Raw genomic sequence first — 22,303 nt, 5'->3', positions numbered from 1 at the left:
TACACACATGAACTCATTTGATGCTCACAAAATCTTGTGAAGTGTGAACTAAAATGATTATTTCCATTTGCAGGTTAGGAAACTGAGGCTCAGAAAGGTTAGATGATTTGTCTATGGCCATACAACTAGAAAGCATCAGAGGTGAGATCTGAACCCAGGTTTCTCCTATCCTGACACCTCTAACTCCAAATCAGTACCCTTTTTACTATGCAGTAGTGCCTCTGAGAACAGAAACCCTATCTATCACTATAATGCTATGTAAACTCTAGAGACATTCCTAACGTTGCATAGTGATTAATGGAGTCTTCCTAAAGTGTTAATTGAATCTGATATAAAACATTATCTATATCATGCACTTTTGAGTTACACTATGTAGAAAATAGTGAATAGGATACTCTCAGTTCAATGTTGTTTCTGGCTAAGGTTCATCTAGGCTTACAAAGAGTGTGCCTGTAAGAAATCCACAGTTACACTTTAAATGAACCTCATCTTGAAAGCAAGTACTTCTAGGACATTAAAGATCCTTTTTTCCGTTGATGAGTCATTTGGATGAAGTAAATAAGCTCACCATATTGTGAACATATGGGTCAGAAGCACCAGTCCCAAAGAAGGTCATATGGTGTTGAACATGCTAAGCTTTTAAAATATATGAAATTATTTATTTCCTTAAGCCTAGATATAAAGATGACCTTTGTAGGAAAAAAAATGCTGCAACTACCCTAATTAGGGAAATAAAAGAATCAACTTGGATGGAGCTACTGATGGTGTATATGTGGGAGTGGCTAAGATGATCCATGTGTGACTAATAGTTCTTTCCACGGTGGGCACATGTGATGACTGATCTTGGATAATGCAGTTTTGGTGACTGTTAGCAGTGCTCATGGAGGTTTGCTCAAGGAGGTTTATAAACACCTTGAGGTCACCCTGAAGAAACTTTTTCAAAAACAGACAGTTCTTTCTTGAATGCCGCACACCAGACTACCATATCTGATAGGGCTGCTGTTTCCCAGGAAGCTGTATCATGTGGCTGAAATATATGCCAGTATATTCTTGACACATTTCCAAGTTGCCCTCATTTCTATCCTCACTTTAACTTGTCACTGAAAATATGTCTGGGCATCCTGCATTCATTCTGTTCTGAGGTAACATATCATGGTAAAGAGTGATCTGAGATGGGCTTGGGGGACAGGCTGACATGACCTCTGGGATCCTTCCAACACCGAGATTCTGTGAAGGTAAAACCAGTGAGCTGTGTGCTCTTGGACAAATCACATCACCTCTCAGGACCTCAGTCTGTCCATTTGTAAAATGGGAATCAGAATACGACCTAGCTCAATAGTGCCAGCATTGTAGACCTTAATGCCCTGCATAAATGTGATCTATTATTACTGTTGTATTGTCTATTCTCTTCATGTGTATAGTACTGTGGTGCCAGTGGCAGGTTGATTAGAACACAAGAAAATGTTGCCAGGAATGCCGCCCAATAATCCAGTGTTTAATGGGCTTGACAGATGGCATGCATGGAACGGTTTCATAACAACAGCTAACATTTATATAGATATGCCAGGCTAAGCACTTTACTAATATTATCTTGCTTGATCCTTGCAACAACCTGGAAGGTAGGTGCTATTATTACCCCCATTTTACAGGTAAGGAGACTGAGGTAAAAGGGTTAAGTGACTTGCCCAGGGTCCCACAGCTAGGAAGTGTCTCAGGCCAGATCTGAACTCAGGAAGGTGAATCTTCTGATCCCAGGCCTGGCACTCTGTGCACTATGGCGCCACCTAGCTGCTTAAAGAGTCAGATCAGCATCCTTGATAAACTTGAAACTCACTGCTTCACAATCTTTCTTTGAGCCAGAGTTTTGTGTCAGCAAGGTAACATCACACTATCAAGAATTCTGCCAAAGGTCTGGAATATACTCCTCAAGGGGATCAGGCATCTGGGCAGTGTGGATCCGCCCGCTACTGCAGCTGCCTAGAGAGAGTTCACCAAACGCACCAGGGTCTTCTGTACTCTTTTGTGCCATATCAAGGATCCCAAGCAAGTACATGGGATGTCCACTGGTGGCACGTGAAAAGCCGTGCACCCCTGCCCCCCAATTCTTCTTCAAGGTTCTGGAGCTGCTCCATGTGGCAGGCTGTTCAAAGCCGCAGAGCTATCCTATGTTGATAGGATAATGGAATGAACAGGGTGGACCTTTGTTTCCATGAGAAATGTGTCGGGTGGTTAAAGCAGTCCCAGCTGCTCTCTCTTCCTCTTGTTGAATTCTTCATCCATTCATTCTTCACTTTTACTGTCTTTCCAAGAGACATCTATTGTGACAGACAAGTTCTAAGCCAGTCAGCTGGGTGCACATCATAAAGGGCCTTCTTCATCCATGTGGTTTTCTGGTGTGAATGGTTATAGATTTTTCCCAGGAAGCACTGCAGGGTTCTTGGGCTTGTCAGCTATGTGATGCACAAAAAGGAACCACCTGTGGGACCTTACCACACGTGGGGAACCTGTAGAAAACCAGACTGCCAGGTCTAATGGCCTTCTGGATGGGAAGCTTCTGACACCGTCAGTCACCCTCTTCTCCCGCATTCTCTTTTCCCTCTGGGTTCTTGGGATATACCTCTCTCCTGGTTCTTCAGTACTGTCTACTCGATTATTCCTTCTTTGCTGGATCTTCACCCAGGTTTCCCTCACAAACCACTGGGGTCTCCCAAAGCTCTGTCCACTTTTCTTTTTGAATCTGACTTCTTCTCCAACATGTTTAATTTCTCATAATGCATAAGTGGAGTCAGTTCTTGACTCTGAAGCAGTGGCTTCTCATTTCAGCTGCTGCAGCACATTTCCATCAATGCTCCCAGGGGCACTGACCTTCTTAGTGAGATGGAATAAGGAAGTCACACTGGCCTTTGACACTTTTCTAGCATTTTTCTTTTAGATCCTGCTCTCAAGGCCTTGAGACTTAACAGACTTTCCAGGTACCACAGATGGGGGCTGACTTATTTGATCTTAAACACAAGTTACTAAAGATTATGGCTAGACAGACATTAAACACATCAAAAATATGTTGCATAAACTTCCTCCACTGACACAGACTGTGACAGTTTTAGAAAATCCAGGAGTCCCCTGTCGCCTTCACTGGGGTCCATCCCAGAAAGTTCCTTGAGCCTCATAGCTCCTAGCAGTGTGTATACCACTGGCCTAACCTTTGAGAGCCCAGTGTCCTGTGTTAAGTACACCTCAATATGACAAAGGAAGAGGACTTTAACAGGGACAGAAGAGATATATGCCAGGATAAATAAATCAGCATTTATAGTCAGAATGACTTGAGAGGGAGTTATGATTCACCTTTAGGTCAAATTCACACAATTATTGAGGGGTTTACAAGCATTTTCCTCACAGACATTAACATAGACTCACTTAGATTAGAGTTAACAAAGACAAACAAGGAAGCTCAGGAGCTCAGAGTGATTGATGTGCTTTAGGTCCAATCACAACGATCAGTACAAGGTAATCATTATTGTGTAGAAAAACTGAGGAAATCCAAGTTATGGAACCATCTTTGAAAAATATATTAGAAGCTATAATCTTGCTGGAAAGGGAATGGGAGAGCTTGGGTTTCAGCAAACAAGTAGAACAAGCAGCTGCTAAAGCCTAGGCCTGAGTTTGATTTTCTTTTATGCGACTAGGATTTCACATTTTTCTACCATGTCTGAGTGACCACAATTCAGATTGTTGTTTTTTCCCCAAAATCCACAACATCAACTCTAGCTCTTCCCTAAGGCAATACATGTCTCTCTGCCCTTCTAGAGACAACTACTCTGACTATAAAATCTTCCTAATATGGAACATTAGAAATACCCTTTTATAAAATAGTCCTCTTGGAATAGGAACCGAACCCCAGCTTCAATGTGGTAGATCTGCTCTCTCCCAAACTGACTCTAAAGACTGGGCCTCATTCCATACACAGAGAAAGTCCTACCATCTGGGTCAGTTCTGTGCTTCCTCAGTGGTCTCCAATTCAAAGTGAGTTGTGGCCCAAGATTCGGAGGTAAACCCACCTTCTTAAGGAATATGCCAGGAGATTATTCACATCCACTGAGTGTGGAGACATTCTTGATTTTCTTTTTAAACCTGACTACCTCCACACTCACAAACTTGAACTTTTTTTTAAATTTCTGACCTTTTAATGACCAAGAACAATTTTTATATAATGTAAATTAATAAGCCTCAACACTCTTGTGAGGTAGGTAAGTAAACAATACTACCCATTTAAATATATGGATAGATTAGAGGTATGAGTAAATAATATACTCACATATTAAGCAATGAGAATTGGAATAGAACTCTCCCTAGCTTCAACCCCAAGACTTTAAAGTTAAATTTAACTTTAACAATAATGATCTTTAAAGGGTTATTATGATTTAAAATTTTGTCCACTGGTACTTCATTCACACTTGTATATTGGTAGATGCAGGACTGCTTTTTAAAGTCTGGTCCATTCTCCCAAGTAATGTCCATTAGTTACAACTATCAAGGCCAACTTCCAAATGTGTCAAATTAAGACATTATCTTGTGAGGACTAAATTCTGCTTGGTAATTTATTTTTAAATAGCAAAAAAGAGAACTTGCAATGGGCTTCTATTAGGTGGTATAAGTGATAATATTCAATGAAGGTGCACCACAATTCCACTAGGAAAAGGAAAGATGCTTTCAGTTTGAATGGACACAGTTACACAAGTGGAAGAGGACGCTAACTTCTGAAAGTACTAGGTTTTATTCACACCCCAGTGGTAAACAATGACCTTAACAGGATGACTAAGTATCTTTGTAGATCACTATGTCACATTAAAATACAAAAATCCACAAACAAGCAGACAGTTAACGAACATTAGATGTGGTCTTACTGGAAATTCTTAACCGTGTACTAGTCTCTTCTCAAACCAAATTTCAAAATGCTCTGTCTCCTAGTTAATACAAGTCACTGCATTTGTCTAACAAAGTAATGAAGGCACAGCTAGTGCAAGCAGACTCAAACCCATTCAACTACTGGGCTGAAAAAATACTTTGGTTGGTTCTTCAGAAGAATTTCTTTTTTCTAAACCAATATTGGTCTCAAATAAGAGTTTGGGTAATTTTCAAAGCTGCAGTCTAATAACTACATGACAAGAGACTTCACAAGAAACAAACTATGTAGCAATGGACATGCGTTAGGGAATTCACTGCATTCTACATATCCAGCAGAAATTATACTATTAAAATGCTAGGTAGAATGAATCTATAGTTTGAACTGGTTCTTAAACGTTCATTTTTTTCTTTTTTTTCCTTTTTTAACAAAAATTGTTTACTTGATTCTATCAAGAAAATACAAAACATAAGGCTGTAAGTAACTACTAGTTGTGTTTAGGCTAGGACAGTGCAGTAATCCTCAAGGCCACAGCAAACACTGCTCACTGCTGCTTGCACTCAGCTGGGTTTGGATCTTTCTTCGGATCATTTTCCTCATCAGCTTCTTCCCCTTTCTCATCATCAGCCTCTTCATCATAATCATCATCATCATCTTCAATAGCTTCTTCTGTGAAGTATAATACTGATCTTGGGACTATATGCTCACGTAAAAAGTGACCAATTTCAAAGTCTGCTACAAGGATAGCTTCAGCGTCATCATCCAGGTCTCCACTCTCAGGAACTTCAGGAGGAGAAAAGAAATTGAAGAATCATCGGAAACTGTTTTTGTCACAGTTCGAACTGTCCCACGTCCCTTGTGTTTCTGTTTCTTCTTAATAGTTTTCAAAGTGACATTTTTCCCTTTTTTCCAATGTACCTGACACCCTGTGCAACTCATAATTTCTGGTCCATCAAAGGAGAAGGGATCAGAATCATCTGGCTCTGATCGCATACGATATGTCTTTGTCAACACCTCATTTGTGAAATATTCGTTGGGTTCAAAGTGAAATTCTAATGTAAAACTCATAGGTTGGCCAGCATCTGAGGACTTCACTTTAATATCTAATAATAGGTTCATCATGTTCCTGAACCATATCACTGAGCAAGTCAACATTTTTAAAAACAGTCAGCCAAAATTCAGGAATTCCTTTAGGGTCTTCTTTTTCTTCATCTTTTTTCTCCTCTTCAAACTTAGCCTTCTCTTTCATTTCCTCTGAAATCTCTTCATCATCATCTGGTTTCCATTTACATTCTTCCTCTGTGGGTTCATAAATTGCATTGATGATTTCACTTCTCTTATCAAAAAGTGGCTGGTAAAGAACAGCATACTTTCTTTCAAGAGCATGAACCTCTTCATAGAACTTGGCTTCTATCTGTGCACATTCACAAGCTTTCAATGTATCCAGCTGATGTTCCTACTAAACCATCCAATCTTTCTTGAAGAGCTGCAAGAATCTGAGGATTCTGCATCATCTGAACAGTCAACTGACGAGCTTTGCTGTTTGCATCTTCACCAGTTTCTTCTTCCTCCACTTCTTCAACATCTTCCATATCTTGTTGGTCAAGTTCAGCTTCTTTGTTGTCAATGTCCGCCATGTTGCAAGACTTCTGAATATTTGAGACCCGCGGCTGCTGCAGGGACCAAGCAGCCAGAGCTGCGCAGGCTGTGACTCAGGGCGGCGGCAGCGGGAGGAGACGAAGGAGGCAGCGCCCTGAGCAGATGGCGCTAAAAAAGCACAAACTTGAACTCTTAATGAGTATAGTTGGAGGGGTCTGACGAGTTATTGATGTTTATTTCTAGTATCTTAAAAAAAATTAAGGATGGGCTTCTGTTCAAGATGGCGGAGTAGAAGCATGACCTCCAAGAGGCTCCAGCTTCCACCTTCCCTAATCAATGTAAAAAGGGGGCTCTGAACAAACTTTGGAGCTGCAGAACCCACAAAACGACACAGAGAAGCTAACCTCCCGCTGAAAATAGCCCGGCAGGCCGGCAGGAATCTCAGCACAGCGCTCTGGGGACCCAGCCCAGGCCCACTGTGAGCCAGAGATTTTAGCCCCAGGGCAGGCCTGAACAGCTGCTGGAAGGAGGGACTCCAGATCAGCAGCAGCTGTGGCTGTTCCAGAATTATCAACACACAGGTGTGAAGGACAAAGTGAGAGGTCAGTGCAGTATGGACTTTGGGACCCAGTAAGTGGGAGTGCGTTGGCTTTTGCCCCTGGGGCGAGAAGCCGCTGAGACGCTGGCACAAACAGCCAGGCCCACATGGCAGTTTCACCTCCTGGCCTGCAGAGTGTAGGGGGACCAAGCAACCAGTCTGAGGGGTAATCGCTCTTGATTTAACCTGCTTGGATCTGGATTGCAGTCTAGGGTGGAGGTCCTAGGGTATGTGTCCAGCTTGCCAGAGCATGTGGAGGCCTCAGAGAGGGCACCCATCTAATACCTCTGACAGCTGAGAAAACCCCAATGTTTGGGACAAAAGCTCCCTTGTCTGGTGGCAGCGTCCTACTGTGGCAAAAAGCCCAGGGATCAAGTGACTGAGGGGCGACATGACCAGGCAAAGGAAACAAAGCAGACAGAAGATTCCAACATTAGACTCCTATTTTGGGGACAAAAAGGAGCAAAGCATGGAACAGGAGGAAGACAGTGAAGTCAGAATTCCTGCACCAAAAGCTTCAAAGGAAAATGCGAGCTGGTTACAGGCCATAGAGGACCTTAAGAAGCTGATAAGAGAAGGGGGGGAAAAATTGCGGAGAGAAATGAGAACGATGCAAGAAAATTACGAAATGAGAGTCAACAGCCTGACTGAGGAAAAATCACACCTTAAAAAATAGACTAACTCAAATAGCAAAAGAGGCTCAAGGAGGCAATGAGGAGAAGAATGCCTTGAAGGGCCAAGTTTGCCAGATAGACAAAGAGTCTCGGAAGCTCACTGAGGAGAATCATTACTTCAGAATTAGATTGGAGCAGATGGAAGCTAATGACTTTATGGGAAATCAGGATGTTGTTGGACAGATCCAAACAAATGAAAGAATAGAAGGCAATGTGAAATATCTCATGGGAAAAACCACTGACCTGGAGGATAGATCCAGGAGAGATAATTTAAAGGTTGTTGGACTACCTGAAAGCCATGATCAAAGTAAGAGCCTAGAAAGCATCCTCCAGGAAGTTCTCAAAGAAAACTGCCCTGATGTTTTAGAACCAGGGGGAAAAAATAGAGGTTGAGGGAATACACTGATCACCTCCTGAAAAAGTTCCCAGAAAGAAAACTCCTAGGAATATTGCAGCCAGGTTCCGGAATTCCCAGATTAAGGAGAGAATATTACAAGTAGACAGGAAGAAACAATTTGAATATTGTGGAAACACAATCAGGATAACCCAGGATCTGGCAGTTTCTACACTAAGGAATCGAAGGGCTTGGAATATGATATTACAGAGGTCAGGGGAGCTGGGATTAAAACCAAGAATCACCTACCCAGCAAAACTGAGTATCATGTTTCAGGGGAAAATGTGGTCATTCAGTGGAATGGAGAACTTTCAAGCATTCTTGATGAAAAAACCAGAGTTGAATGGAAAATTTGACATTCAGATGCAGGAAGCAAGAGAGGCATGAGAAGGTAAACAGGGAGGGGAAATCATAAGGAATTTATCAAAGTTGAACTATTAACATTCCTACATGGAAAAACAATAATTGTAACTGATAAAACTTTTCTCAGTATGAAAATAGTTGAAGGGAATTATATATATATGAGGGTATATGGGCATATGAATAAACATGTGAATGTGTGTATATATATTTACTGGTATACATAGAGGGCACAGGACCAATTTAACAGGAAGGGATGATACTTATAAGGTGAAATTAAGAGGTGAGAGAATATAATGAGAGGAGATGGGGAGAGACAGAATGGGGTAAACTATCTCATACAGAAGAGGTAAGGGAAAATGGTTACAATGGAGGGGAAGAATAGGAAGGCAAAAGGGAATGGGTCAACCGTAGTCCCATTGAATTTGGCTTGGGGAGGGCATGAAATACACACTAAATAGGGTATCTCACCCTACAGGAGAGGAGGGGCAAAGGGGATGAGAGGGAAGGCATGCTGGGGGGGGACGGAAGTTGGAAGCACCCACTTTTGAAAAGGGATGGGACCAAAGTAGAGAATAGAACAAGTGGGAGGTGGGATAGGAGGGAGGGAAATATAGTCAGTCTTTTACAATATATCTACTATGTTACTGTTTTGCATTAACCACACATGTACAACCTATACTGAACTGCTTATCTTCCCAGTAAGGGTGGGTGACAAGGGAGGAAGGGAATAAATATGGAATGCAGTTTTAAAATCAAATGTTTAAATATATATATATATATATATATATTATTAATACTATTTTACACGTAATTGGGAAATAAGATATGCAGGCACTGGGGCATAGAGATCCATTATGCCCTACTGGAAAAGCCAAAAGGGGTATGGGAGAAAATATGGGAGAGAGCAGATTGGAGGAGGGGATATCCTGTGGGACTGATATTTTGGGGTGGTGAGTAGGGGAAAAACGGGGAGAAAATTTGTAACTCAAAATGTGGTGGAAATGAATGATGTAAATCAGAAGTTAATAAAGCATTTGAAACAATGAAAAAAAATACAAAAAAAAAAGAAATGACAAGTGAAATGGAAATGCAAATTTAAAGATCTTCCCTGCCCCTAAGCCCTTTGATAGGCTTAAGAGACTCTGAGAACCTTCCTTGATTTGAAAATATACTCTGCCTCCTAATAGGCTGAAAGTGGTCACATGGAGCCTGTGGCAGGAGGCTTGGTTTTCAGGAATGCCTACAACTTGATGCTGTGTGATTGGGCAGTGGGTCAAGAGGGTGTAATGGGAATGTAAATTTGTAAGATCTTCCCTGCCCCTAGGCTAAAGTGCACCTGGAGCCTGGGGTGGGAGGCTTGTTTTTCAGTAGATACTTTTTGATTGGCCAGTGGGTCCAAAAGGTTGTTACATTCTCTGCGCCAGGAGAAGGCTATATAAGCCCTGATGTGAGGCTTTGTTTTGGGTCTCACTTTGAGAAGTGTTCTGTGATTTGATCTGGATTTTGGGAAGCCATTGTCCAGAGTCCCCCGGCTTTGAAAAACCCAGATGTTGAAACCCAGATGTTGATTTGATCCAAGAACCTGTATGGGCAGCAAACCCTGAGAAAATGCTTGGGGTGCTTGCCGCTACAGAGGGTGGTTACATTCTCTGACCCAGGAGAAGGCTATATAATCCCTGATGTGAGGCTTTGCTTTGGGGCTCACTTTGAGAAGTGTTCTGTGATTTGATCAGATGAGACTCTGGGAAGCCGTTGTTGAGAGCCCCTGCTTTGAAAAACCCAGATGTTGATTTGGTATGGATGTAATGGTTGGACAGTTTGGAAACCTGTCTACTTGATCTGTTTCTCTGTCTTGATAATCCTGTCTGTATAATCTGAAGTTCGGGGTGCTGACCTTTTTCCCCTGAACTAGGTAAACAAAACATTTGACTGATTAAAGTAAGCTTGTTAACCAATTTTGAGTTGCTTTCCTTTATCAAAGCAGATCCAAGAACCTGTGTTGGCAGCCACCCTGGGAATGCTGGGGTGCTTGCTGCTACAACAAGCAGGATGCTTTGAGAAAAACCTGGGAAGACTTACATGAACTGATGCAAAATGAAATGCACACAACCAGGAATAACAGCCATACTGTATGATGATCAACCATGAATGACTTAACTATTCTGATTAAAACAATGATCCAAGGCAATTCCAAAGGATTAATGATTTACAATACTATCCACCACCAGAGAAAGAACTGATGGAATCTGAATGCAGATTGAAACAGACTTTTTACCTTCTTTTTTTCTTATTTTGGGGGAGAGGTTTCTGTTCTTTTTTGCAACATAGCTCATATGGAGATGTTTTACATGACTATACATGTATAATCTATATCAAAGTGCTTGCCTTGTCAGTGAGGGCAAAGAGAAGAGGGGAGAGAATTTGAAAATTTATTTAAAATTGTTCTTAAAATGTTTTTTATATGTAATTGAGAAAAATAAAATAAAAACATTCTTAAAAAAATAAAATTTAAATTTAAAAAAAATTAAGGACTAAGAGAGAGAAAACTGACGTTTTGGTTCCACAGAATTCTTCTAGGGTGCATGTAGCAAAAGGCATTTGTGGCCCAAACCTGGACTGTCTATGTCAATAATGAAAAGAAATAAGCAAATATAAAAATGCTGGCATGCCCCATTTTGATGTTCATATTTTGGGCTGGATGCTGTTTATTTTTCCATGTCCTAAAGCTTCTAAAAAGTTTTGGAAAACTCAAGCTTAAGGGTGGAAAATATGGACAGAAGTACTTATTTTTTCTTAGTTTCATTCCTAATTAAGCAGAACGTCTTAACGTTTTCCCAGTCATTTGTATATTTGCAAATATGAGATCCCTAATTTCTTTCTTTTTTTGGCTTTTCTTTGGAGGGGGAAGGCAGGGCAACTGGGGTTAAGTGACTTGCCCAAGGTCACAAGGCTAGTAAAGTGCTAAGTGTCTCAGGCTGAATTTGAACTCAGATCCTCCTGACTCCAGGGTCGGTGCTCTATTCACTGTACCACCTACTTGCCCCTTGAGATCCCTAATTTCAAGAAATCCTTGAAATCTGATTGCATCTGGCTGGTATCTGAAAAATTATAAACTAATCAACAAATGATCTCATCATTACATTCTGGAAAGAAAAATTAAAATATTTCAACAACAGGACTAAACACATGTGTAAATAGCTGCTTTATCCCCTGCCTCTTGGTGAGTTTAATTTTCCTGGAAGATGAAAGAATTCAGAAGCAACATCAGGATTTAAAAAGGTGAAAACTATATATAGTACATGGTAGTGTATAGTAGAGATCACACAGTACCTGTTATGTAAATATAACACTGAAAAATGAGGAACAGTTGGCCAAATTTTGACCAAGCTCACTTCTGGTAGGGGGTAGGAGGTGGTAATTCTGAGTGTAAAGTTGGAAGGAATAAGTATGCTAAGTACTATAGAAGCAAAGAAGAACACAGAAGAAAAGGTCCCTGTCGTAACTCTGAAAGCCTTTCATGACAATCACCTACCATGGACCATATGATGCCCCGCGGCTTTGGCCGTGTGCAGCTCGTCACGATCACTCTGCTGGGAGTGAGGATGCAATCCACAGTTAGATCATGATCACCAAGCAGCTCCTCAGGTATGTCAATCACCTGACAGAAGAGAAATGTGTCAAACTCCAACAGAAATAAATCCCTATGGGCCACAGATCGACTCAGAAAACCTCAAACTAACATTATCTATGTGGTTTTGTATTTTTATTTATTTTGTTAAACATTTTCCAATTACATTTTAATTTGGTTCTGGCCACACTGGGGAGTTTTGCTGACAGTCAGTGAGTTTGAAACCTCTGGTGTGGATGATCTGACAAGGCCTAGTGCCCAAGTGAAGTTTACTGAAGGAGTCATCAGTAGGAACAGAACACACTGGTTATAGGAAAGCATACCCAAATTTACATTTTAGATGGGGGCCTGCTTCTTGTATCACTAAATTAATCCAGCCCTAGCAACTTAAAAACAACACAGGGCACAATCACAGTCAGTGTGAGGGCAGTAAAACAGATGCAGAGATAAACACACACATACACACAGGGCAGAGAAGGAGCATTGTGGTGTTACTTAGTTCAGCTGACAGAAATTACCTGGCAGTCATGCACAATGGTTACTACTGGTGTCTCCTCCCTGACTGCTCCCATGGAAACCATCATTGCATATTCCATGTCAGCATAACCTTCTCCCTTCCCGATTCTCCACCCTGCCAGTAAAACACCAATGATATCTTACAAGGTACTGGAAACAGTAAAGGAACAGTTTTAATTTTGCTTGTCAGGGCTAAAACTCAAAATGGTGGTTGTCCCTTACAAACGAGTCCATTCCCACAGGAAGCTAGTCTAAGGTGGACCTCCCATAGTCAAAGATCCATACATTGTACTTCTACATTTATGGCTCAAAATGACTTGCTATGTAATGTCAGAGACTTAGTTCCTAAGGATAAGTGTTCTGAACACATAGTAGAAAGGAAAATGAATTTTACAGAAATATCTCACCATTAATCTGTGGCAATAAGGATCCTCTTTTAAGATAATTAAATGGTAATTCAGAAACATACTTAAACAGATCTCTACCAAATGTTAAAGGTTTTTAAAAAAACAATCTCCTGGGAAGAAAAAGTCAAGCCTTCAAAAATGAGGAAGTGTGGCCTGAAATGATGGCAACTGAAAATCGTTACATTTATATAATGTTTTAGGTGGAGAAGCATTTACTGCATAGCATCTCACGTGATTCTTTGGAACAAGCCTGCGAGGTAGGCCAAATAAGTATTATTACCTTTGGCTGAGAGATGAAGAAAGCTCTGGTGGGTGAGGTGGCCTCTATGATGCCACACGAGGTGGCGCAGAAACTTGACCCCACATCTTTTGACTCTAGAGGTCTTTTGACCATGTTGCCTCTCAGATATATGTTTTCTAAAAATCACTCTATGCTATCTTAATTACCGAGCAATTCTCCAGTGAGACAAGGGTTAAGTAGAGCTGTGTTGTTTCTCAGTCGTTTCAGCTGTCGGACTTTGTGACTCCATTTGGGGTTTTCTTGGCAGAGATACTGAAGTGGTTTGCTATTTCCTCACCAGTTCACTTTACAGATGAGGAAACTGAGGAAAACAGGGTTAAGTGACTTGCACAGGGTCACAGCTAGTAAGTGTCTGAGATCAGGTTTGAACTCGGATGAGTCTTGCTGACTCCAAGTCTGGTACTCTATGCACTATGGCGCCACCTAGCTGCCAAAGTAGTACTGCACTCTTTTATAAATAGGCAAATTGAAGTTAAAGGATTTATTTAAATGAAACTTGCACTCAAACCCAGAATTCCTAGCTTCTTAAGGAATCTATCACATCAAACTTCTAAAAAGAGAGCAAATATGAAGAGTTTCTTTTTTAATCTCAAAATATCCATTCTTTTATATTATTATTATTATTCTGGGACACTACTTTGGAAATCTTGCATACAGTCTGACATGGTTCACAAGGACCTCAAATAATTCTGATCCTGGGAGAGGTTAATATAAGATCTCAATTTAAAATGTTCTCTTTTTCTTGTCTCTCCCATCTCTCTACTCTCTCTTTCTCAGAGATAAAAGAAAAAGCCTTGCTAGTCACAGTCAAAACATTATTTTACAAGTACATCTCTGCTAATATCCTGACCCCAGGTGGAACCTATTGATTTGCCAATATATACAGATTACTTTCAAAGTGCCTGGTTTTGAAGCATACAATACGGCCTTGTGGAGTGGAAATAACAGCACGGGGGAAAAGTCCACCATAAACCACAGGAGCTTAACTGCTCGGGGCAGTTTGGGGGGTGCGCTGCCTGGTCAAGGGAGTGCAGCCTCACCAGAGGTCGTTCTAAGGGTGGCACAGTTCAGTTCACCTGGCAAAGGACCAAAGATTTCTAAAAAACTGGCATGGAGTATAAGGGACGTGCTGTGCAGTTAAGGTCACCACTAATCACAAGAGAAACAAAGCTCCGAAGTGAAGGCTTTTCCACTGTTTAAGTCCCTTGAAAAACAGTAATTTACTGCAAATATATTCAGCTTCAAGCCCAGGTAACTTGAGAAAGGGAAGAGAAGGCTCATTTTAAGATCTTTTCCTTAAGGTAGATTAATCCAAAAGTGGCAAACTGAGGAGTCAACTTAATCCTCAGTGACCCTACCAATGCCTGTTCTAACTAGGAAGGCCACACAATCATGAAGGAGTGCTGCGCCAGCAAGCACTTTGGACAGACTCTAGGGTCTAGGACAGACTCAGGCTCTGACTTTAGTTCTCTCAAAAAACAGGGATTGGGGGCAAAGTCTCTTCACTATTCTGCACCAGCATTTCCTCATCTATATAATGAAGTGTCTATGTGTCATTGGTGACTCAGGCATGTGTCCAGAAAGGGATAGATTATCGGGGGAATGATCATGAGAAAAATAAATAAAGAATACCCTGAGAATAACAACTGAGATCAGAGCCATACTAAAAAACATGAATACAAAACACCTTAGAAGACAGAGTTAACAAAAGTTTTTGAATACATTAATTAATATTGTTTATTCCTACCTTTTTCAGAAACAGCCACTGATCCCACCACTATCAAATCCACTAGCACTCTAGAATCCAAACCAATGGGTACACTGTAGTTTTTTACACCCTAAAAGAAAAAACATGTTTTAAAAACTTCAAATGTAATAGCAAAAACAGGATGGTCTAATGAAACATTGTTGCTTATCACCACAAAACAGAGAGGAAATTTACTACATATTATCACCAACCATCATTTTTGGTGATAATAAGCCATAGCTACATAACTCAATTCTTATCTACTTGGATAAAATTTCCCTTGGTCAAGGGGAAAAAGGATTATCAAGACATATATATGTGTGTGACTGAGATTTTATAAATATGTATGTATATACATATATATACACGTATATGTGTATGTGCATATGTTATTAACTAATGAAAGCCTATATAAAAAGAATGATGCTAAAAAAGTGGTATGATGCAAGGATGACAAGTCTCCTAGAAAGTCTGTAAATAGATAAATAAGATAGTTTATTTCAAAGTTCATAGCCCAAACCATGCTGATCATTTCATCTAGCCATGCTGTTCAAACTGTCACTGTTATCCCCAGATAGCCATTTATAACAAATCAGGTGAATGACACTTGGTTGCTGTGTTCAGTGACTGGCCCACCTGATGGGCTGAATCATATTCTTCCTTAATCTCAAGCTCCCTCTTCTTAGGTTTTCTTTCCTTAGACTCCATCCCTTGGACAGACTTCCTTCCAATACCACTGTCACTGGCTGGAGTCTTCTGTCCAGTTAGTTGGAGGAAAAAGAAGGACTCTGATCAACTTAAAGACCCCATATACTGAGGGTGACCAGGGGGCGGGTGGTGAGAGATACGAATTGTGGGCTATAACAGGTGTGGGAGACGGGAGACTGAGAAAAGGGGAAGGTGGGTGAATATGTAGGATATTGAGGGCAAAATCTTAGATATGCAATCCACCAAAGAGTCAAATTAACACCAGAGTTCCTGGGACAGATACACTAGAAGAAAGAGTTTTAGCCATGAAGACTGAGCCTCCTACATAACTGTCTGACTGTCTGCTGGCCTACTTGTTTGTCCCTGTGCTGATCTACATTATTAAGACCATGACCATATGGCATAGAGTTCTTTTTCTGTTTTGTTTTGTTTTCTATCAATTTTTCCCCCTAAACCTGCCTGCACTTTAGCAGTAAAATATGTTTTAAGTCAAATATCTTTTTATAGTGCACCTTTAATAAATGCTGAATGTCTGTTGGAAGATTCTGGATCTCTGGTCCGAAAACTTTGTTTTGTAAATTATTATATATGAATGTTAAATAGACATCTTCAATTTCATATCACAACTATATTATACACTATGGCAAAGCTGAGATTCAAACCTAGATCCTCTAACTTGGAATTTGTTATTGTTTCTAATGCTCCACACTGCCTTATCCAGATTGTTTGGCCACAGCTAACAAAAGTTGCGATTCTGAATCTTACAGGGCTCATGGGGAGAAAAACTCTGAATTTTACAATCCGATAGAGAGGCACTGAAATTCTGAAGACATGAACAGGAGAAGGAAAAAAGGTAGTCGTGTAAAAGGCCAATATGGCTTTTCAGGGAACAATTAACTAACCAGTTCAGATTTTAAAGGCAAGTACAGATGATAGAATTAAGGGGAAGATAAATGAGGATGAATATAAGAGTAACATGGTCAAGTAAAATAGTGATTGGTCCACACAGCACAGATAAGCCGAGCCTCACAATGAATGCTAAAAAAAAACAAGGGCTTCAACAAATGGAGAATGTCTATAGAAGCTGTGGTATATGACTGGGATGGAATACTACTGTGCTATAAGAAAGGTTAAGGGGGATAGTTTCAGAAAAACCTGGGAAGACTTGTATGAATTGATGCAAAGTGAAGTGAGCAGGAAGAACAGAAAACTGCACATAATAATATCAATATTGTAATGCAGATCAAACTCTGATCAATACAAAAATCCAAGACAATGATGAAGAATGCCATCCACCTCCAGAGAAAGAACTGACAAACTCAGTGCAGATCGGAGCATATTTTTTCACTTTATTTTTCTTTTTTGTTTTTTTGCAACATGGCTAATATGCAAATATGTTTTGTATGACTTCACATATATAATGGGTATTGTAGCACCTGCCTTCTCAATGGGTGGGGGAGGGCCTGGAGGAAAGAACATAGTTTGGAATTCAAAATTTTTAAAAATGTTAAAAAATAAAAGAACAACGGTTTAAAATATCTGTTTTCAAAGAAAGAAGATAATCAAAGAATTAATTAGAAGGCAGAATTAACTTTAGGAAATCAGGAACTAGCTTTGAATGGCAGATTGTAAAACATAATTTTTTTCTGGCACCTAAGCCAAAGGATATAGAATAAAAGCACCAAGAAATAGGGCATTATAAAGACACTGAAGAAGGGCAGGAAGCTTCAGAACCACAATGGCAGTAGACTCCGGCACCTCACTCATTGTCCTGGGCAGCTCTTTCTAATTTCCATGTGAGATGGATGGATCATTGTGGATACACCTGAAAGTGACGACATCTGGCAGTGTAAACACTATTCTGTTCTGGTTGTCTTTTGCCTCTCTGCTATAATGAACAAGAGAAATCCTTCAAGTGGAGGATGACAAGATAAAGGATATTTCCAGGAGCACTGGTCTACTTTTTGCCAAAAAGTCAGTCCAGTAACCTGGCTGATTCATGTGCTCCTGACCAGACTGGATCATTGTGGTAACAAAACTACCACAAGGCAAATGCCATGCTTCATCATTAGGCCAGAACATCACCCCCTCTTTTTTTTTTTTTAACAAGTCTACTATGCTTCAAACAGTTATCCTAATCCTGACTGCTTGGCAATGACTCTGCCATTACCCCATACACTGCCTTTTTTTTTTTTTTAAAGCAATTGGGGTTAAGTAACTTGCTCAAGGTTACACGGCCAGTTATTTCTGGGTGTGGTGCTAAGTATCTGAGCCCAGAGTTGATCCCCAGGTCATCCCGACACTGGAGCGGGTGCTCTTACTCGCTGAGCCACCTGGCCGCCCCCATGCACCGCCTTTTAAATATGGGGCAGGGCATTGTTAAACCCTGAACATACTGAAAAAAACAACAAAAACCTATAGTCATAGCCTTTCCTTTAGCCTGCCCTGCCTCAAGGCCAGGGTTACTGCTGTACCTTTAACATCTCCTGAATAATAATGTATTATACCACCATGAAGCCTCAACCATTGGTCAGAGGTTTCTAGGGGCCCTGAGAACCTATTCAAACCTTTATACAGCTATGTCAGTCACTCTAGCTGAGTGATTAAGAGTCTACCATTCATGAAACTCAAAGTCCCAAATGCACCTGTAACCAGGCCAAGGATGTTACCTGTGCCAGTAAACCCTCTCACTCTCTTTGATCCTCCTCCCATCCCTATCCCTCAGCTGACTAAAGCCTTGCAAAAGGCCATACACAAGGCCAAATCTATAACTATATGGAATAGGACCACAGTTGCAATACTGCCTTGACTGTTGTTCAGAGCTCTACTTTTGAAAGCACTGGACATGCAAAGTAACAATATATGCTATAATGAGATTTGACCTATACATTATTTCTGCTTGTGTTATTTAAATTAGGAAGTCCAGCAATTTGAAGTAGAATACATTTTATCAAATTTTCCTTTTACCCCTATGGCAAGAGGGTACTGCTTATAAATCAATCAAATCCCTAACTAAATGCTAAAACAGAAGTTTCAACAGTCATTTGTTTATACCACATTTTAACACTAGAGGACACCAGAAGATCATCTGACTTAATTTTTTTTTTAAAGAGGTAAATTCATAGAATCCCATGGCATATCCATTCCTCTGGCCCCCTAAAGAGGGGTTTTAAAAATTATTTCCCTCGAGTAATTTTCCATTAGGAGAAACTGAATCCTAGATTTTCCTAATGAGATGAAACCACTTTGGGCAATGGTGAGTAGAGTCTGGGTGTGTGTACTCTCAAGGTTGCTAGAAAATGGAAAATCTTTTATGTGACCTAAATAAATAAGGTAAATTCTTCATGGCTTTTCTGTTTGGATTAGTAAATGCCAAAGTAGTACTTGACAATCCTTTTTGGGGGCACTTAAAAAATGAAACCACAAATTTCTTTTAAATATATGATCAATTCAACATCTAATTTTCTAAGCTGTCTTGTTTGCCTGTATTTCCTTCTGGACTTCCGTCTATTCATTTTTGTGTATTTAAAAATGATTCAAAGAGTCATTTTTTAAAAATTAAATTAAATTTTTTCAATTTATAAAAATGTATTTATGTCTCCTTCCTACTTCTACCTTCCATTGAAAATAAGAAAAAGAAAACCGTTGTAACAAATATGCAGTTAAGCAAAACAAATTCCCATATTAACCACATCCCCAAGATATGTCAGTTCATTTTTTTTGTTTATTTTTTAAAATAAAAATTAATTTTTATTATTTTTTCATCACCAGAATATTCTCCCTTCCCCTCCCTGAGAACTATTTCAATTAACAAAATCATTTTTTAAAGAAAAAAAAGAGGGGTGGCCAGGTAGCACAGCAAGTAAGAGCACCGGCTCCAGTGTTGAGAAGACCTGGAGATCGAATCCCGGGCTCAGACACTTAGCACCCACCCAGAAACACCTGGCCGTGTAACCTTGAGCAAGTTACTTAACCCCGATTGCTTAAAAAAAAAAAAAAAGAGGTAGTAAAACAATTATCAAAACCAATGCATAGAACAAAGCAGAAAATATATGCAATATCCCTGCGAAGTGGGGGGTGTGTGTGAGTAGCTTCTCATTTATCTTCACTGGGGTCATGTGTTTTCTTTCTAATTTTGTTCATTGTTTTGTAAGTGTTTTTTCCTTTACATTAGTGTAGTTGCTATTTTCTTGGCTCTGCTTACCTCACTGTGTATCAATTGTATAAATTTCCCCATGCTACTCTATATTCACTTTGATAATTTCTTGTAGCACAGTAACATACCATTACATTTTTGTATACTTTGTTTAGTCTAGCCTCGATCAATGGGCATCCATTTTATTTCCAATTCTTTGCTACCACAGAAAGTGCTGCTAAAAAATATTTTTGTATATATGGGAACTTTCTTCTTACAAATGAACTTTTTGGTACAAGTCTTGTAGTGGAATTTCTGTGCCAAATAATACAGATATTTTTGCCACTTTATGTGCATACTGCTTTCCAAAACGACTACTCTGAGTCACAGCCCCCAAATCCTCCCAACATTGATTATTACCCTTTTTAGTTATTTTTTGCCTATTTGCTATATACAAAGTAAAACCTTAGTGTTGTTTTGATTTGAATTGTCTTATTCATTTAGAGTATTCTTTTATATAGTTAGAAGTTTGTAATTCTTCTGAAAAACTGCTTGTTCATACTGTTATAATTGAAATGAAGATAAACTGAGGCACAAAATTCGAAGCATGTTTAATTTACTTATAAGGCAAGCAGTTACCAATAACTGGGGTCTCTTAGCTCCTCAGTAAGCTAAAAGGCCCTGAATGAAATAATTTTTACAGAAAAAAGAAAGAGCATACAAAAACCTGAAGGCAGCATCACAGGTAGGGAAAACAATATGATTGGTTACAGAGCTTGAAGCATCACAGGCATGAGGAACAATATAACTGGCTGGAAAGCAGGAACAAGGGGTTAGCAATGACCCCTTCTTCAATCCTACAGCCAAGAAATGCTCATCTTTTGAATCCATCTACAAGGACAGTTTAGTGGTAGACTACCCTGGATAACAGGCCAGACTCCCTGGGGTTCACCTGAAACTTTCAAGGATAACAGATTTCTTTGACACAAGAATAGAAGAGTGATTAGCTGGAGATCTGAACTTCCAAACATAGTTCAGAAACAACGAGTGATTTATAGGAAAGTCGAATTCCCAATTTTAACTCTGACACAAATCAAACATGACTTCGGCAGTTACAAAAATGTCTGCAATGAAACAGAATTGAATCAATAACAAAGCAAAATCAATTTGATTTTCCCAATTTTCAATATCCTTTGCCTTTATATCTTGGATAGTAAACTCTTACCTGAGAAATTTGATAAAAATTTTTTTTTCTCCCCACTTGACAGTTTCCCATCTTATCCTAGATACATTTCTTTTGTTTGCAGAGAAGTCTTTTGGCTTCAGGTAGTCAAATTGTCTATTTTGTCTTTTGTAATTGTATGCATTCCTTGTTTTGGTTAAGAATACATCTCCTACCCATAGCTACAAGAAGTATCTTCTTCTGTTCTATTTTTTTTTTAATGCTATGAGTATTAAGGCCGCACATCCACTTGGTGTAACATGTTGATCTAGGCATAATTTCTGCCATACTGCTTTCCAGTTTTCCCAGTAGGTTTTTATCAAGCAGGCAGTTCTTTACTAAGAAATTTATGTTTCCTAGTTTCTCAACCATTAAGTTCTATTGTTTCTGATTTTCTCACGAGTTGTGTATTCTATTGATCTCTATTTTTTAAACTAATATTATATGGTTTTGATGATTTCTGCTTTAAACCATAATTTGATGTCTAAAACAATACTATTCCTTCTTTATTCCTACCTTTTTCATGACTTCCCTTGATGTTCTAGATTTTTGGTTTCTCCAAATGAATTTTATTATTATTTTATTGAGTCCTGCAAAATATCCCTTTCACAGTGTTATTGGCATAACATTAAAACTACAAGTTAACTTTGACAGTTTTACCATCTTTATTATATTGACATGGCCCAAACATGAGCCCTAAATATCCCTAAAGCTAATTAAGTTGCTTTTTATTTCTTCAAGTATTTTATAATTTAATACATATAAATATCTCGTGTGCTCTGGTAGATTGATCCCCAAATATCTGATGTATTTTGTGGTTACTCTGAATGTTATTTCCCTTTAAATTATCACTTCTTGGATTGTTATTATTACATAGAAACGATCATTTCTGTGAGTTTATTTTTGAAGCCTACAACTTTGATGAAGCTATTGTCTCAATTAGTATTGTGGATTCCCTAGGATATTCTAAGCAAATCATCACGTCACAAGCAAACAAATAGATTTTATCTCCTCTCTGCCTACAGAGCATCTAGCTTTAAATTGCACTAAGACTTCTGGTGCCTGAATTGATGCCTTTATTTTCGTCCTCTTGTCTTATTGCTGCTGCTAG

At 39.5% G+C, this 22,303-nt stretch overlaps 1 protein-coding gene and 1 pseudogene across 6 annotated transcripts in view; both read right to left on the bottom strand.

Moving 5' to 3' along the window:
- Nucleotides 1-22,303, bottom strand: part of MTHFSD (methenyltetrahydrofolate synthetase domain containing) — a 106,720-nt gene that overhangs the window by 13,248 nt on the left and 71,169 nt on the right. For all 6 annotated transcript variants that reach the window (XM_069085607.1, XM_069085609.1, XM_069085606.1 and 3 more), the window contains 3 exons: nt 15,128-15,218; nt 12,675-12,787; nt 12,061-12,186 (listed from right to left, as the gene is read on the bottom strand). In XM_069085607.1, the coding sequence (XP_068941708.1) occupies nt 12,061-12,186; nt 12,675-12,787; nt 15,128-15,218 (330 nt within the window). The remainder of the gene's footprint in view (nt 1-12,060; nt 12,187-12,674; nt 12,788-15,127; nt 15,219-22,303) is intronic.
- On the bottom strand, nt 4,159-9,207 carry LOC138159344 (nucleosome assembly protein 1-like 1 pseudogene; annotated as a pseudogene).

The sequence above is a fragment of the Petaurus breviceps genome, unplaced genomic scaffold (assembly GCF_028583685.1).
Source record: "Petaurus breviceps papuanus isolate PSGF00001 unplaced genomic scaffold, PetGlider_PUasm1.0 176, whole genome shotgun sequence".
NCBI classification, from domain to species: domain Eukaryota; kingdom Metazoa; phylum Chordata; class Mammalia; order Diprotodontia; family Petauridae; genus Petaurus; species Petaurus breviceps.
The sequence above is the reverse complement of the archived record's forward strand: the minus strand, read 5'-3'. Positions and strand labels throughout refer to the sequence as shown.